Source organism: Nannobrachium achirus (assembly GCF_963921795.1).
Source record: "Nannobrachium achirus genome assembly, chromosome: 4".
NCBI lineage: Eukaryota > Metazoa > Chordata > Actinopteri > Myctophiformes > Myctophidae > Nannobrachium > Nannobrachium achirus.
In genome coordinates, this window is record NC_137813.1 from 4,006,076 (window position 1) to 4,023,893 (window position 17,818).

At 41.9% G+C, this 17,818-nt stretch overlaps 1 protein-coding gene across 2 annotated transcripts in view; it reads left to right on the top strand.

Moving 5' to 3' along the window:
- The window catches only part of LOC308284343 (cAMP-dependent protein kinase type I-alpha regulatory subunit-like), a 20,557-nt gene extending 14,353 nt beyond the window's left edge, over window positions 1–6,204 (top strand). For both annotated transcript variants that reach the window (XM_080724930.1, XM_080724931.1), the window contains exons 10-11: window positions 1,366–1,447; window positions 2,846–6,204. In XM_080724930.1, the coding sequence (XP_080581056.1) occupies window positions 1,366–1,447; window positions 2,846–3,018 (255 nt within the window). In that variant the 3' untranslated portion in view covers window positions 3,019–6,204. The remainder of the gene's footprint in view (window positions 1–1,365; window positions 1,448–2,845) is intronic.
- Window positions 6,205–17,818: the final 11,614 nt, after the last annotated feature.

Here is a 17,818-nt window from a genome sequence, read left to right on the forward strand (position 1 = left end):
AGATTGCTGACATAGAAACATAGGTTTTTCAAAAAATCTTAGAAGGATTCAAAAGACACGTATAGAATCGGGTCAAAATTCAAATTTTCACGATTTAAAAAAAATAGCAGATCTTCGCGAGTGCCGCGCTGTGAGCTTGTATATCTGCTATTTTTCAATAGTTAAAGCATAAAATAATGATACAAAAAATGTGTACCCGTTCTAAATAGGTTAAAAAATAAAACACTCAGGATAATCGTGTCGTGGAGATTCGATAAATTGCACTGGGATCAAGTCACCTTTTATTTGCCGAGCTGCATATCTGGTACAACTTAAACCCTCTGTTGGTAAACAGACCTGGACATAACCTACCTGATACAGTCTTTTTTTCTTTCCACTCTCGACCAAATCGCAGAACTACAAGCTCACAAGACGTCGGAACACGACACGTTGTGAGCTTGTACATCGGCAATTTTTTTGGCAGATGTTCCACCCCGGGATTATGGACACTTGGGATATTTTGATTATCGCGATATAATATAATAATAATAATAATAATATTGTGACATGACATTTTCATATGGCCCATCCCTACTCCACGTTGGGCTGCAGCAGTTCATAAATGATCCAACTGGTGGTGATAGAGAAAGTTATTTGATCATTTGACAAAATACTTGTTTCGTCATCCGTCCCTGTTTTTGGCATGTGAGTTTTGGTGCTTCAAAAATGTACAAGAAAAAAAATAATAATAATAATAATACAAATGCAAGCTTGTAGATCTGCTAGATGTAATGCAACGTTAGTTTAGTGCAGCGATGACTGAGGAGACAAAACTCCTGCTAAACCCAACCTTGTGCCTCTTCAGGGTTCTGATCTTCACCCTGATGGCATGAGGTGGAAGTAGAGATACAGAGGATGATCAGTGTTATTGATATAGTTATTGATACAGAGGATGATGATCAGTGTTATTTATTATTGAGAGAGCTAAGTGTTTGATGGCCTTATTGTTTGTTCTTCTCAGAAAGTGTGGGTGTGGGAAGTCTGTTGATCTTGGAAGCAATACGGGTAATACTGTAAAGTTTCTTTTAGGCATGGACAGTAGAGTGAAGAAACATGCTGAACAATAACAGGTTGAATAATGCACAGCAAATGTTTTGTACAGCAAATGTTCTTCCAGACGTTCTATTCATTTAACAGTGTTTAACCTCTCCTCTCCTCCCCTCCTACATTTAACAGTGTTTAACCTCTCCTCTCCTCTCCTCCTACATTTAGCAGTGTTTAACCTCTCCTCTCCTCTCCTCCTACATTTAGCAGTGTTTAACCTCTCCTCTCCTCCCCTCCTACATTTAGCAGTGTTTAACCTCTCCTCTCCTCTCTGTGCTCCAGGGCTCGGCTGCCGTGCTTCAGAGACGCTCAGAGAACGAGGAGTTTGTGGAGGTCGGCCGACTCGGACCGTCAGACTATTTTGGTGAGTTGATGTGACGCGCTGCGCCTGATGGGAGGGGAAAGGAACTGGTTGGAATAACGTTGTTCCTTCCACGCGCTGCGTCCAAACCAGGGAAACTCTCCTCCCTGTCGGGTGATAAGCCACCTGGACTCCTCATGCATAGTAGGAAGCACGAGGTCAGTCCGTTGCTCTCCCCAGGTTGGCAGAGGGAGAGCAGAGCTCAGGATTACATTAGATAATTGATACCGCATGAAAAATGGGTTACAGAATGCGATACAAATGTAGAACTAAAGAGAAACACTTTGGAGAGTGACATTTGTGGAAGTGGCATGCAATGGCGTTTAAATCTAGCCTGACGTTAGGGTTAGGGTTATTGGCAGCCTGAAAAGTGGGCGGGAGTACTTGCCTTGACAGACAGACTCCTCTAACCAATCAGCGTAGCAAAACATCTCTCAGCCAGTCGGAAGAACTGCAAACAAACACGTCTTTTCGGCCGATGAACTCCGCTAGCGCATCCCCTGTGTTCCTTTTAAATTGTTGCAATTGATTCCAACTCTGAAATAGCTGAACTTATTGCTTTTTTTTACGTTAGAGCGTTAACTGTTACACTTGTTGCATCGCGAGGGCAGCCATTGTTGTTTTGAAAATGCTGCAGCAAGCATCTACGTCACCGTCTACACATGGACCAATCAGGGAAAGCTTTTCACTTGTTATCAGGAAGACTACGTTTGTTGTGCGGACAGCAGTCACTGATTGGCCCCGATCAGAAAATAATCAGGATACTCACTGCCTATACCTGGAAGGCCAGACGTTATACTGGGGAAGGAATGAGTGAGTGAACGCAGTATGACGTCAGGCCCCGCCTAGTCTCGCGTGGCCAGACTCCGCGATTTGGGCAAATGCTCCCGGCATACAGTCTGGCAAACGGAAATAGAAACGATGAGTGCGATAGAGCGGATGTGACGCAACCGCTCCCTTGGTGCAGTAGCAATAACATGTCCTACTGGAAGTGTTAAGTCTCCTTTCAACATTTCTGGGGGAGTTATTTTGTCTTTCTCTGGTGTTATTGGTGTTACCTCCATGATGTTTTCAAATGTTTTCTTAAACTATACACTCATAACAAGAATAGGCCGCTCGAATGACTTTGTCTGAGCTATTGTGTTTCTGTTATGTTTCCAATGGGACTACAGTTCAGTGCAGCAGTGGCTACTTCCGATACTCGCTGTTCGGGAGCTGCTGTTCCAGACTCTATTTAGCATTCGGAGATTGTGGAATAGTTGTCTGGCTACGCGAGACTAGGCCCCGCCAGGCTAGTTTAAATCACCCTTTACCGTGACATGTAGTCTCACGTCAGGCGTCGACTCCAATTCCCGGCTGTTTTAGTTTTAACAGAGTTCGCTTTTGCTCCAAAACCCGCAGGTGAGATCGCCCTGCTGATGAACCGGCCGCGCGCCGCCACCGTGGTGTCCCGCGGCCCGCTGAAGTGTGTGAAGCTGGACCGGCCGCGGTTCGAGCGCGTCCTGGGACCCTGCTCCGACATCCTGAAGAGGAACATCCAGCAGTACAACAGCTTCGTGTCCCTGTCCGTCTGAGGACGTCCCAACCTGTCCTGTCCCCCCCACGTCCCTGTCCCGTCCCCTCCCCTCCTGTTTGGTCAACAGGTCTGAGGTCCAGGGCTTAAAGGAGTAGTTCACCCCCAAAATAACTTTATTTCTATTGATTTCTCATGCCATGGAGACTTGAGTTCAATAATATTTCTTTATATTTGTCACATTCCCAAGACAACATTTTGATTATAGTAAATTGATTCGGGATCAATGGGGGTCCCTGGAACAAATTATTTTGAGATGGGGGTCCGTGGCCAAATACACATCATTTTGGGGGTCTTTGACATGACAAGGTTTGAGAACCAATCATTTTTTTCCTTTTCTTTTTTTCAGAAAACTGTTAGGATTTAGAAGACATTTTGTAGAATCGGCCTACATCAGTGTCAAAATATTTAGTTCCAGGGACCCCCAGAAGCAACTAGATTTGAGTTGAGCCCTAAGCTTAGCGTCTCAGACCCGTTGGCAAAAACCAGCACGCCCCCCCCCCCCCCTTCCCTCCTCCTCTCCTCCATCGCAGGGTCCACAAATACAAACACGTGTTTCATTTTGTTATTTGTTTCTTTTTTTCTCTCTTTTGAGTGAGCAGCACACCGCTCGCCTCCCGCTCACCTTCATTTAATTTAGTTATTTTTATTTGTATTTGTATTGTGTGTCTAATCTAATCATCATATAGTCTTTTCATACTCTGTAATATGTCTTACTTATCTCTTTATTCCGTGGGTTATACCCTGGGGGCGGGGTAGAGCGGTGGATGTCGGTAACTGACTAAGGTGCCCTCCACACTAGGCACGGTCACCGCCTCCTATTAATTCATTTTCAATGAGAGGCGGGCGGCTTTTTCGGTCGCGCAGCAAAGCTTTTGGGCGGCGAGGAGAGCGGGCGCGGTCCCGTGAAATCCCCCGCGGAGCGTGCTCGTTTGTGCATGCGTACGCGGGCGGTGAGAGATGGATTGTGTTCATCTTTGTGAAATACCGCGCGGCGTTTACTCACTGAGCAGAGTGTGTTTGTGTCTCACCGCGGCGCGGCCGCCGCTGATCCTAGAGTGGAGGGCACTTAAGGGTTGATGCATAGTCGATTTTTTGAGTCGAATTTATTTCGTTTCGGGGAGTCACACGATCTCTGCAGAACCGAACAGCCGACGGTGAAGGGACAGGAAGGATGTCCAGTACGTCGCTTTTATAACACAGATGCAGGGCTGTGCAGTAACCTTCATTCTGTTACCTTTTGGTTCCAGAATTATCCTCCCGTTTCCCTGCTCCGTTACCTCCATGAATCCGTTACTTACTTATAGTTATTATTTGATGTTTCTCTGATCAACTGGCTGAGCTGAAAGGACTATATTAGAGCCCGGTCGACGCCACATTTCTGTAGTCCAATTTTGGACCGTCCCACATATTCAGAGTACTTTAGCCAAAAATATCAGATCTACAAGCCCACAACACTTATAGCAGTCAAAAGTTTTTTTTTTAAAAGTCAGGATGCAACGGCTACATAATTGCTGGTACCGATGTTGAACAAAAAAAGATGAGAAAGTGATGGCCTACATATGGCCGGCCGGGCTCTTTACGCGTTACGTATTGGACTGATGTTATGCCAAAGGCTTGTCTGTGCTCCATGTAACCTTTAGTTGTATTTTGCATAATATTTTATTGTACAGGTATATACCGTATCTATTTTTCTTTTGTTTAGTTTCTCCTCCATGGTACGTGGTGTGAATGGAATGCCTTACTGAAAGGATACGTTTTAAATGTGTTTAAACAGTTTAACCAGGAACCGCTTTAATCATTATTTCTATGCTTTAATTATAAAAATATCAGATATACAAGCTCTATCTTCTATTTTTGACAATTCATTATAATTTGTGCAAATTTTTGAATATATCTTTTTTTTAAAGCATTTGTAACTCAATTGTTTGCTTCTGGGGGGTCCCTGGAACAACGTGTTCTGAGGTCTGTGGCCAAATGTAATTCTAGGGGTCCTTGACATGAAAACGTTTGAGAACCATTTTCTTTCTTTTTTTTTTTTTTCAAAGACTTGTACAAATTTGCAAAAACAAAAAAGAAAAGCAGATCTACAAGCTCACACTGGGGCACTCGGTGCTGCACTGTGAGCTTGCATATCTGCTATTTTTTAAATGGCATAAACTAATGTTTAAAGTCATGTTCTTCTTTTGACCGTTGTCTCACAGTGTGTTAGAGTATGGAAACGTGTGGAAAGTGCACGTGTACTCCATGCAACGCTTGTGTTCCAAGTGTCTCCTGAACAAACTGAAACGGGTCGGCGTCAGACATGTCGAAAGCATCCCTTAATCGCGGTACCATAATGTCATGTGTCATAGTTAACACATATAGCTTCTGTGTGAAAGTATATTAGGAGTAAATGACCACAATCGTATTTTTTTGCACAGGTTGTGATATATAAATATATCTATATATATATATTCTTCAGGAAAAATAAAGAAATGTTTCTATGCGCCTGCTTGTTAATGAAGTGGCGTCTGGTCCCAGCGTTCCGTGGAACTACAAGATAAAATGGTAAAACGGTGATAAAACCATGTAAAGAAAAGAAACCGCTACCTCTTGGAAGACCAGACGTTATGTTCCTACTCTTCTCACATCGTAGACCATTCTGCTGTTTTTTTTTTTTTTTTGGGGGGGTTGGTGTTTCCTATACCTTTTGTGTGCCATTTGGCATGACTCTTTGAGAGTGTAAAAATGGAACCAAATGGACCTGTACGGTTCCATTTGAACACTCTTGGAGTTACCGGTACTAAATATCAATAATGTCCCCGAACCTCACGTTGCGAACCACTGGTGTATTCTGTTTTTTCATAATTGAACATCATTTTTTTTTTTTTAAAGGGAACTTTTAGGTCATACAGGTTATTATAAAGGATACTGTATCATATTTAGTTATCCTCATAATCTGTCAGGCATTTTACGGTGCATATTTTGGTCTTAAAAGTATTTTTGTCAAATTTTGGAAGTTATGTAAACCAAATAGTGGATGATCCCAATATCTTTCTGCACTTTTTTCCCTCCCTCCTCTCTTTATTTTAATTCTTCACGTTTCCGTCTCTCCACACACACCTTCCCACTATGTTTTGTTCTTACAGTGTGAAGGTTTGTCATAGCTGAGTCTTTTCTAATAAACACAGTCCATTGATTTGAAGGGTTTGGTGGTGTTGTTTTTTTTACTTATTCTTTTTTTTTTTTTTTTTTTTTTAAAAGCATATAATAAATATAGAAAAATAGAAAATGTACTTTAAAGAAAAAAGTACATTCAAAAGGTGCCATGGCTTCAGTTTGTATTGTAAAAGCCCCTTTTCCACTGGCCCAACTCCACTCCACACCACACTGCCCACTTGCCAGGTTTTCCACTACAAGGACCTGGGTAGAGTGGTGTGAAAGTGGTACTAAACGGGGTACTAAAAAGTATCCACTCCAGAGTAGGTCTGAGCTAGGCCACACAGGGCCAAACACTTCATAATGACTGATCACTCACTGACTTTTCATTTAGACTACCATGATATAGTTGTAATACATGATAATAGATTCTATTGTGTTATAACCACTATTATAATCCATTATAGTGCATTATAATTTGTAATACAAATTTATATTGTATTATAATCACAGTTAAAAGGGTCAATTTGTTTCTTACCGATAGGGGTACTTTTGTGTAATGGAAAATGTAGATATTTTGATGTGGTGCGGTGTGGTGTGCTAAAACTGCAGTCGAAAAGGGGCTATATATAGTTCCTGGTTGGTAGATGTCTCGTAACTTCTCAACACTGATGTCACATCAGTGATGTGTGTCTGACTGTTTACACTCAAATCATGTTTAGAGATCAATGGTGCAAGTCTCTTACATTCAGGTGGACAAGTAGGAAGCCGTGGTAAGCAATGTGTAACTCAACAACCATACACTTGACTTGACTTAAAACATAGGAACTGTGTGTGTGTGTGTGTGTGTGTGTGTGTGTGTGTGTGTGTGTGTGGGCCCTCGCCTGTGTGGTTTGTGGCAATGTGTTTTTACTTTTAATTCCTAATCCTAATAATTGGATTATTAGTTTGTGGAACTGCCTATCCCAGGCCTAATTGATTGAATTTGGCTGGCAGCAAGGGCATAAGTAGGCCTGGGTAATGAGGGGAGGGCATGATGCACCTGGGTGGACACATGTTGTTTTACCAGCACAGAGCAGCCATGCAGAGACAGAGAACGACGCCATTAGGAGAAGCTGTTGTTTGTACATTATGCACTTTGTGGAGCAAGATAAGTAAAATATGCACACTAAATATGAAGCTGTGGACATTGCTTTTGAACTAAACTAAAGTCTGGCTGCATCAGTGAGTTTGGAGCCGACAAACTGCAATTTAACTAGTAGTAGAAATATTATATTTTTAATGTTATTGTAAGATCATGCACAACTAGTTGAAAGGGTGAAGTTGAATTATTTGGTACAAAGGTTAAATTCCTCCATAATATATTCCTCATCATGGTTAAAGTGTGCTGTAGCCTACTACGGCCATCTGGACAATAATACATTACATGGGTTCGTATTTAAACCTAAATGGGAAGGATCGTAAAATGAGAATGAAAGACCACTCAGTTAATTATGAGATACAGCATAGTAGAGATACAGACCACCCTGAAATGATACCAAGGATACCAAGTTCAACCAAGAACTGATGAGACAAATAAATGCTATTCTACATTTACCCACTAGGTGGGAGTATTTCATAACGTAGCACTGGGTGCCCGCTTGCTAGCCATGGGAGGGAGCAGGTTAGTAAAACAGGACCCATGCAGGACTCTAGGAGAGGATTGAAGGACTGGGAGAGAGGATTCTATCCATTATAACTCATTTGTGATCGACTATACAGACCACATGTCTGTATATAGTCCGGTAAAATTAAGGCAGAGGTTGGACAAAATTTTATTATTTAGTTTTTCAACTGATTCTGTTAGGAAATTAGATCTACTAGCCAGGATAAAAAAATCTACCACAATCTGCTCACTGCAAATACCCACAGTGGCCAAATCAAGTTGGGCTCCCATCGACTTCTATACAGGAGGAAAATACCCAGAAAAAAGATCTGCTTTAAGTAGGATGTGAGGGGTCTAACTAGGGGTTTGTCATGATGCTGAATCCATTGCAAAGCATTTGTTTTGCACAAAAACGTTAATTGGCCCCAGAAAACGCCAACAAAAGATGAGTTTTTTGATGACTCATCACTTTTCATCACTAAATCATCATTTTCTGGGGCCATTTTTAGCCCAAGGAATGTTTTTTGTGCAAAACAAATGCTTGCAATGGATTCAGCATCATGACAAACCCCTAGTTAGACCCTCACATCCTACTTATCCTGAATTTTTTTCTGGGTATTTTCCTCCTGTATAGAAAGTCGATGGGAGCCCAACTTGATTTGGCCACTGTGGGTATTTGCAGTGAGCAGATCATGGTAGATTTTTTATCCTGGCTAGTAGACCTAATTTCCTAACAGAATCAGTTGAAAAACTAAATAATAAAATGTTGTCCAACCTGAGTGTATTTTTTCCCTAGATTTACTAGACTAATAGTCCACCACATTGTGATGTTGAGTTGTTGAAAGAGAAGTGGTTCAAATACATAATTTTACCAACCAACACTACTGGCCAGGCAGCAGCTCTAAGGTGGAATCACTATCAGAACTTGAACCAATTAAGTCCTATAATATTTTATATTAATATTATTATATCCTATTTTATATTAATGTTATTATATCTACAAATTCATACAGTGGTGATGTGATGAGTTGTGAGCTTGCATTTACAGTCGATCAGTGTCAGTCTTTTGTTGAACGTTTTGTCCCCTGCAAAAGTATAGTTAAAGGAGCTATAGTCAACTTTTTCTTGAAAAAAGGATGCTAAAATGAAAATAATGTTTCGAAAATATTTTATAAAAAAATAAGCTTCATATATGTGTTTCTATTCAAAAATGACCACAAAAAGCGTAAAGTAATGATAAAATAATCATTTTGGCCATTGTCAGACCGACACTTTGTTTACATTCTAGTCTATAGACTAGGATGTAAACAAAGTGTCGGCCCTACAATGAAAAAGTTGACTATAGCTCCTTTAATATAGCGTCACAATTATTTTCCATTCATATGCTGGCTATTTACAAATAGCAGATCTACTAGTTCATGCTCATGTACATCTGCTAGTTTTGTGATACTAAATATCAGAACTATTATATTTGTCAAAAAATGTAAATCTTCTCTTCTGTGGGTCCCTGGCGTAAAACCTTTTCAGATGGAGGCCCTTCAGGGACATGCTGGCCATTGGGAAAAGCGGGACAACTCCCGAACGGCGGTTCATTCCCGGACGGTCCAGGACGGCCATTAGGAAAAAATGTAAAATAAATTGACAGCCTTCGTTCCATTTTGGGGGCTGGGCGGCCAACAAAGTAAATCGTCACTGTCAGGCAGAAACTTTGTATCTCCAAGTTTCAAATTTGTACATTTTTTTCGCAAAGCAAAGCCCTGTTTCATCATACAAGGTCGCACAAAAGTAGTTAAAACAGCAGATCTACAAGCACACAACGCCTCGCACCATGTGCTTGTAGATCGGCTGTTTTCACTAGTTTAGATAATTTTAAAAATGATAAATACAAAACAAACGGTTTTGGACATGCAAGGTTTCCACCCGACAACGACAACAACTCATGTAATTGGCCCACTGGCTTGTCATGTATCTGGCTCCTCGTGTCAGAACACTGTACACACAGATCATGATCTGAAATGGCAAAGTAGCAGCAGCGCTATAGAGGGAGATCTCTCTCTATAGCGCGCAATGAGGGCCTCTCCAACTCTTTTTCCCGGGCTGAATCAGGGGCCCAGCACGTCCCTGAGGCCCTTGGTTTTAGAACCACTGATCTACAGTATATTAGTGCTTCAGATCCAGTCCATTCACACTGTCAGGGTGACCTGAAGAGAACTCGCTAAATGATGTCGGGTGGAAACCTCATATGTTCAAAACTGGTACTTTTCAGGATGCTAATGAAAACGAGCATAAAAAAATAGCAGATCTACAAGCTCAAAACGTGTCGCTCCGCACCACGTTTCGAGCTTGCAGATCTGCTACTTTTGATGCTTTTTGTGTGACGCATTAGGATGAGCAAACTGGGCGTTAATTTACACGCACGCACGCACTCACACACACACACACACACACACACACACACACACACACACACACACACACACACACACACACACACACACACACACACACACACACACAGAGAGTTGACCACATGTAGCAGCTCAGTCTCACTGGGGTCCAGTTGGTTCCTCTTTAACATACAGCATGTCAGTGTTATATTAGGGTGTGGGTTTGATCTTGCTAAAGATAACAATACACAGAGCCTACACGTTCACACAGTAATATGAGGCACTCCCTTTTCACTAGTAATTCATCAAGTTCTACATGTTAAAAAGGTTAGTTTCAAATAATAATAATCGTGTATTAATTGGATCATTTTTATGTTTCAGATATGTTTTTGTTTAATGGTAAAGAAAAGAAAAATGCAGCAAACATTCTCAATAAATCATCAATCATATCAATAAGAAATAGAATGAAATGAAATAAAATACTTAAAACTAAATCTAATATTGTATTGTGAGAAATACAGTGGATGCATAATAACTTAAACTGTACAGCAATGCTTGATTTGGCCATGTATTCTCATGCCAATAAAGCTCCTTTGAATTGAATACATTGGTTAGAATTACAAGGCAGATAAACCAAAGCGCAAACACAAACGACCACCTTTTAAGACACTTATCATGTAGCTTCAACACATCCATGAGGGGTCCACCCTATGTTCCCCAGGTTCTATGTTCCCCAGGTTCTATGTTCCCCAGGTTCTATGTTCCCCACTTCCCCTCCAAAAAGTTCTATGTTCCCCAGGTTCTATGTTCCCCACCCACCCTCCCCACAAAAAGGTTCCATATTCCCCTCTCAACCAAAAACAGGATCTACTGTATGTTCCCCACAAAAAAAAGTATGTTCCCCACTCAAATGCAGGAAATGGTGGGACATCTTGCCCAGGTGCCCAGATGTCTCCACCCCTAAGTGCCCACTCGTCTATGTGCCCACTCGTCCAAATGCCCACGTCCCTATTGCCCAGATGCCCACTCGCCCAGATGCCCAGACATAACAAAAGTATGGTGTCCAGATGTCCCTAGTGTCCCCTTTCCCACTATTATTGGGTGTTTTGAGTTGTTATTAATAATTATAAAGTAATGTTTCCTGTATTTTTGGATAAGTGGGGAACATAGAACCTGGGGAACATTGAACCTTTTTTGTGGGGGTAAGAGGGGAACATAGAACCTGGGGAACATAGGTACGGTCCCATGCATGATGCATTGTGAAACATGATTTCACTACACAACCTTTTCACAGATCCAACGCATATTTGCAGTACATGGTACATCGTTCCATCCTTTCAGCCCTGCAGCCCCTTCATGATGCAAAGCACAGTCTTCGCCTTCTCCAGTGCCACTAGGCTCACCACGGCGCCAGTACCTGGAGAAGTAGGAACATTACATTAATTACAATACTGTACATTTACAAGAATATATATTCACTTTCATCATCTGTTTTAGACCTGAGGGCCATTCTAAAAATGCCTTCTAAATCCTAGTGTAAAGTAACTAAGCACATTTACTTAAGTAAATGAGTTATTATTATCTTGAGTTACAAGAATATATATTCACTTTCATCTTCTGTTTTGGGTGCCCTCACACCAAAATACTTAGAGTGGAATCCGCCAATGCATTTCAATTGGAGTGAAGCGGTTTCATGCCAGCAGAGGATTCCACTCTCATAGGTATTTTGGTGTGAGGGTGCCCTTAGACCTGAGGGCCATTCTAAAAATGCTTTCTAAATGCCAGTGGTGTAAGATAAATAAGCACATTTGCTTAAGTACAAATTCGAGTTAGTTGTACTTTACTCGAGTACTTCCCATTTCAAATACTTTTCTACATTTTCTACTTCTACTCCACTACATTTGTTTGCAAACTTTAGTTGCTAGTTACTCTATAGATATAGATGATAATATAAGACATACATGAACCACTAGCCCTATTTTATGCATATGCTATGGAATTTGAAATTAGACAATCTACAGGCTCACAACGTGGCTCACAACATGTTGCCATTTTCAAACATTTTGCACTTTTACTTTTGGCACTTTAAGTAAATTCTGATGCCAACACTTTCATATGTTTACTCAAGTAGGCCTATACATTTTGAATTCCAGACTTTTACTTGTAACAGAGTATTTCTATATTGCAGTATTGATTGCGACCGTACGTCGCATTTACTACCAAAACCTCCACCGGCTGTCTGTGAGTGAGTGAGTGAGTGAGTGAGTCAGTGAGTCCGTCACACTTTTGCCCTGCTCATATCTCCACAACCGTTGCCCCCATCCATGCCAAATTTTGCACACACACTCCTTGACTGCCAAACTACAACCTCCAAGGACCCCCGGGGTCCCTGGGGGACCCCCAGATGTAAAAAATGACCAAATGTGCTCACACGTCACACGTCACACTTTTTCCCTGCTTATATCTCCGCACCCGTTGACCCGATCCATGCCAGATTTTACACACACACTCCTTGCCTGCCAAACTACAACCTCCAAGGACCCCCGGAGCCCCAGGGACCCCCAGGTCCCTGGGGGACCCCCAGATGTAAAAAATTACCAAATGTGCAAAAATGACCAAATGACCACCCCAACGGGGCTGCTCACGGGGAATTCCCGGGGACCACCGACTCCTGGTGCTCCAGAACGGATGCAAAAGTGGTGGCGCCCCCAGTGGAGGACCCCCTGCCACTGCAGCGCACATAAAATGCCGTAACTCGGGCTAGGAGCGTCCGGGAGAGCCGGGGCCGGTACCTATTCGTCCGCCAAGGCAACGCGGAGACCCCACCCCTCATTTCTCACATGGCCCTATTCTAGCGCCACCTTCAGGCCGATTTTCAAAACACATTTTTGGACACTGCTCCTACAGTTTTTGCCCTAAAATCACGAATATCACTACACAGCATGTCTACACTCATGTCATCAACATGGATCAGGAAGATTTTGGAAAAACACATTTTTGCCCTATTTGTGGAGATAAGTGACCTACGGTCGCTTATCTCCCGATTAGGGAGTCTTACTGGTACTTTTAAGAGCATTTTTCCACCACTGCTAGATCCTCACCTAAGTTATAGCACCCACTGTCTATACCAACAACTCCACACAGAGGTGTTCCCTGGCTTGAAAAGGTATACCGGTACCAACATATAGGTGTTGTTCACGCATGTTTGCAATTTATTATTATTAACATTTAATACCCTTTAAAAATGAAACGTGTGGAACATAGTATGTGTAAATATGTGAAATGTAGTTAAAATGTTAGTTGAGGTGAATAAGAGCAGAATGGTGGTATAAAGGCTTACATTGGTGAGGTGATCACCGGGGTTCCATCGACCCATTTCCACACTCCTTCCTTCTCTCTGTCAGTCAAACCCAGCCACACGTTGGGGTCCTGGCTGTCAACACTGGCTGTCTTTTTAACTAATTGCTGGACAGAAAAGCTGCTGGTTACTGATGTATTGTACAATACACAAGTTACCACACACACACACACACACACACACACACACACACACACACACACACACACACACACACACACACACACACACACACCACATCATACCTGTTCTTCTTCGCTGTTAATGGTGATCAGGTCAGATCCCATGGCTCTGCACCACTCCCTGCTCTGAAGCCAGGTTTTCTTCTCAGTAGAGATGTAATAACTCCTGCTGCCAATGGTCTGCCATTCAGGTGATCCTAACCGCAAAGACATAAAGTAAGCCAATGTGTTTTGTTTTGTTTTTGTTTGTTTGTTTTTTTATCATTTTCTCAAATGAACGATAAACGATGAACAACATGATATAACAGTAAATAAAAAAGGCTCACTGACCACAGAAGCAGAGCTCTTTAATCGGTTCAGAATCTGTAAGAAGGAGAATCAACAAACTGATGAGTTTTTTTACTAAATGTATTTTTTTATATTTAGCGTTGGCTTTTCAACAATAGATCTACAAGCTCGCAGCAAGTTACTTCATGCCGTGCTGCGATCTTGTACATTTGCTATTTTTTTGTTGTCGCCAACACAAGCCGAGACACACCAGACACATTCCATTTCCCATGTTATCTTAACCCTAACCCATGTAGGCAGTAGGGTTGGGTATTGTCGGCGATACTTTTAATGGTATCGATTCACTGACGCCAATACTATCGAGTATCGGTTCACGTAAAAACAAACGATACCTTGTTTCGATACTTTTGAATGCACCCCTTGCCGGTCGCATCTGTAACAGTTGGGCTACTGAAAGTTTAATGATAAGCCGAGAATAGCCTATAATGTTTATTATTATGATAATGATCCAACGTCTATAAAATAGCCCATAGAAAAAGGCAAATAATAATTATAATAATAATAATAAATAAAAAGTATCGAAAATGGTATCGAAAAATGTATCGTGTCGATTCCCAGGTATTGAAAAAGGTATCGTATCGATTAAAAGGTGAACGATACCCATCCCTAGTAGGCAGTGATGACATCATTAAAGTGTTTTTATTTATTTATAAATCACTAAATGGGCTGGCTCCAGCATATGTATCTGTGCTTGTTGCACCTTACACCCCAGCTAGGGCGTTAAGATCCGCAGACAAGCTATTGTTGAATGTTCCCACCACTATCTTTAAAAAGAACAGGGGCTACCGCTCCTTCACAGCCACAGCCCCTCGGCTCTGGAATAGCCTACCCCTCCCAATTAGATCTGCACAGTCAATTGGGACTTTCAAAATTCTATTAAAAACGCATCTTTTCTCACAGGCTTTTAATCGCATTTAAACGTTTTAATTAGTCCTTTTTTATTATTATTGTTATTATTATTATTTCTTGTGCATTATCGTCTATTGTTCCCTATTTCGTTGCTTTTAATTGTTTGTTCCATGAATTGTTTGAAATGTTTTTGTTTTTAACTTGTACAGCACTTTGGTTCAGCTTGACTGTTTGTAAATGTGCTATATAAATAAAGTTTGATTGATTGATTGATCATGACAGATGGTTTTCTGGGGTGTGTAGTTCACTGACAGAAAACTACAAGCTAAATGGCTGCCGAGTGGGTTCAAACCACAGACATAAAAAGGTAGACGCCTCTTCCGGCTCTCTGGTACTCGTCTCGCCTTGGTGGGCATTTTTGATTGACAGGCTTGGAATTCTTCTGTGTGCGTAACAGACAACAAGGTCGGTAGGCAAATCAGAGGCAGGTTTGAATGGAAAAGTCCCGGAAAAGACGCATTGTGATTGGCCAGTAGTGTTTTTGAGTGGCAGTCTGCCCTCGACACTTCCTCTTTTGTGCCCACCAAGTTGGACGGGTCGCTCCAATCAACTGCAGCGGGTGGACGAGGTATCTGGCTCTTTATATCTGTGGTTCAAACCACAAACTCTGCTGCAACCATAAGCAGTGGATGACTACTGAGGCCGTAGTGATTTTCTTTTTGTCTTCTAATAAAGTGTCCCATGTGTTTAATTTGTCCATTTTAAAGTGGCATATCTGTCATCTTGATACACTACCTACAATATACTTCATCTGTGAGTCAAAAGTGCTAGCATTGGACATTTTAAGTTTAAGTCGCTGCATGGTACACACTCCCTTGAGGTTTTTAATACCCAGATACGCTTGTATCTCATGTATATTAATGCTTTTGGAAAATTATCACATCTTGCTTCTTCCAAACAGAGTCTTGCAAGTTATTTTTTGGTTAATAATAACCTGGAGAATTCACTCTGTAGTTGGCGCTCGTAAATGCAGCTGTAAAGACAGTGATGTCACTGACAAGCAACAGGTTCTCTGTCTGCCGTCTCCCCTCTGCTCTGTTAACATTATGGGTAATCCATTAAAGTGGCAATTAAATGTGACACACATAATTGCGACCGTCAGGGAGCAGTTTACTATGAAAACCTCCACCGGCCGTCCGTCCGTCACACGTCACACGTCACACCTTTGCCCTGCTCATATCTCCGCATCAGTATGACATCACACCACATGTGTACACAAACCTTTGTGTACGTTGCTGTGGCAACAGTCTGTTGTTGCTGGTCTGTTAGTGTACGTTAGCAACCACCTTAGCAACCATGGTTTTACCCTAGCAACCAACTGTTTACCCTAGCAACCAACTGTTTACCATAGCAACCATGTTTTTTTACCCTAGCAACCAACTGTTTACCATAGCAACCAGATACGCAGAGCAGGGATCTCCATATATGGGCATAAACAGGTGACATCACACTGATGTCAGATACTCAGAGCAGGGATTTCTCCATAATATATGGGCATAAAAGGGATTCTGTTAGGGATCTCCATATATGGGCATAAAAGGGATTCTGTTAGGGATCTCCATATATGGGCATACAAGGGATTCTGTTAGGGATCTCCATATATGGGCATAAAAGGGATTCTGTTAGGGATCTCCATATATGGGCATAAAGGGATTCTGTTAGGGATCTCCATATATGGGCATAAAAGGGATTCTGTTAGGGATCTCCATATATGGGCATAAAAGGGATTCTGTTAGCTGTTAGTGATCTCCATATATGGGCATAAAAGGGATGCTGTTAGGGATCTCCATATATGGGCATAAAAGGGATTCTGTTAGGGATCTCCATATGGGCATGAAAGGGATTCTGTTAGGGATCTCCATATATGGGCATAAAAGGGATTGTATCCCAGATGATGCCCTGTTAGGAGATCCACACTAACAGAATCCATATATGGTCCTACCGACAGCTGCTATAAGCCAACCCTGGCGATAAGGTCTGAGTCGAAGAAATGCTTCTTTCCTGGCAAGAATTGCCCCTTTATACTGTAGGGCTCGTTTGTGTATTGTATGACATCACGCCACATCATCGGCTGAGGACTGTGTGATGTCATCATATCTCCATATATGGAGACATAAGTTGCTCATGCCCAAATATGGGCTGGTGAGGTCAGACTTAGTGTGATGCGTATAGGTTATCTCCATATATGGAGATTCAACTTCAATGAGTAACCATGGCAAACTGTCAACTGCCCGTATGTCTTGATAATTGGTAAAACAAACTTTTGGCCTATTTGTGGAGATAAGCGACCAACGGTCGCTTATCTCCCGATTAGGGAGTCTTACTGGTTTATTTAGAAAACAAGAAGATATGTCGGCAGGGTCAGGCCTAGCTCTGGCCTATAGCGTTAGTGGAGTTCTCCCCAACGCCATGTTCCTCTACCTCCCAAATCCTTGGCAAATCCGGAAAGACCCGTCGTCTGGTCCGAAAATGACAAAAAACTGTTTCACCTCTCACCAAACCAAAGGTTGAAAGCATACTCTACTTAGTGGACGTGGTCTGAGCCCCCCACCACACGATTAAAATACAGTAGAATGTTTTTCATTTTGCCCTAGAAATGTATTTTAATCGTGTGGTGGGGGGCTCAGACCGCGTCCACCAAGTAGAGTAAGCTTTCAACTGTCCACTGATACCTTTGGTTTGGTGAGGGGCCAAACAGTTTTTGTTATTTTCGACCAGACGACGGGTCTTTCCGGATTTGCCAAGGATTTGGGAGGTAGAGGAACATATCGTTAGGGAGAACTCCACTAACGCTATGGACCAGAGCTTGGTCAGGCCATACATCTGGAAAC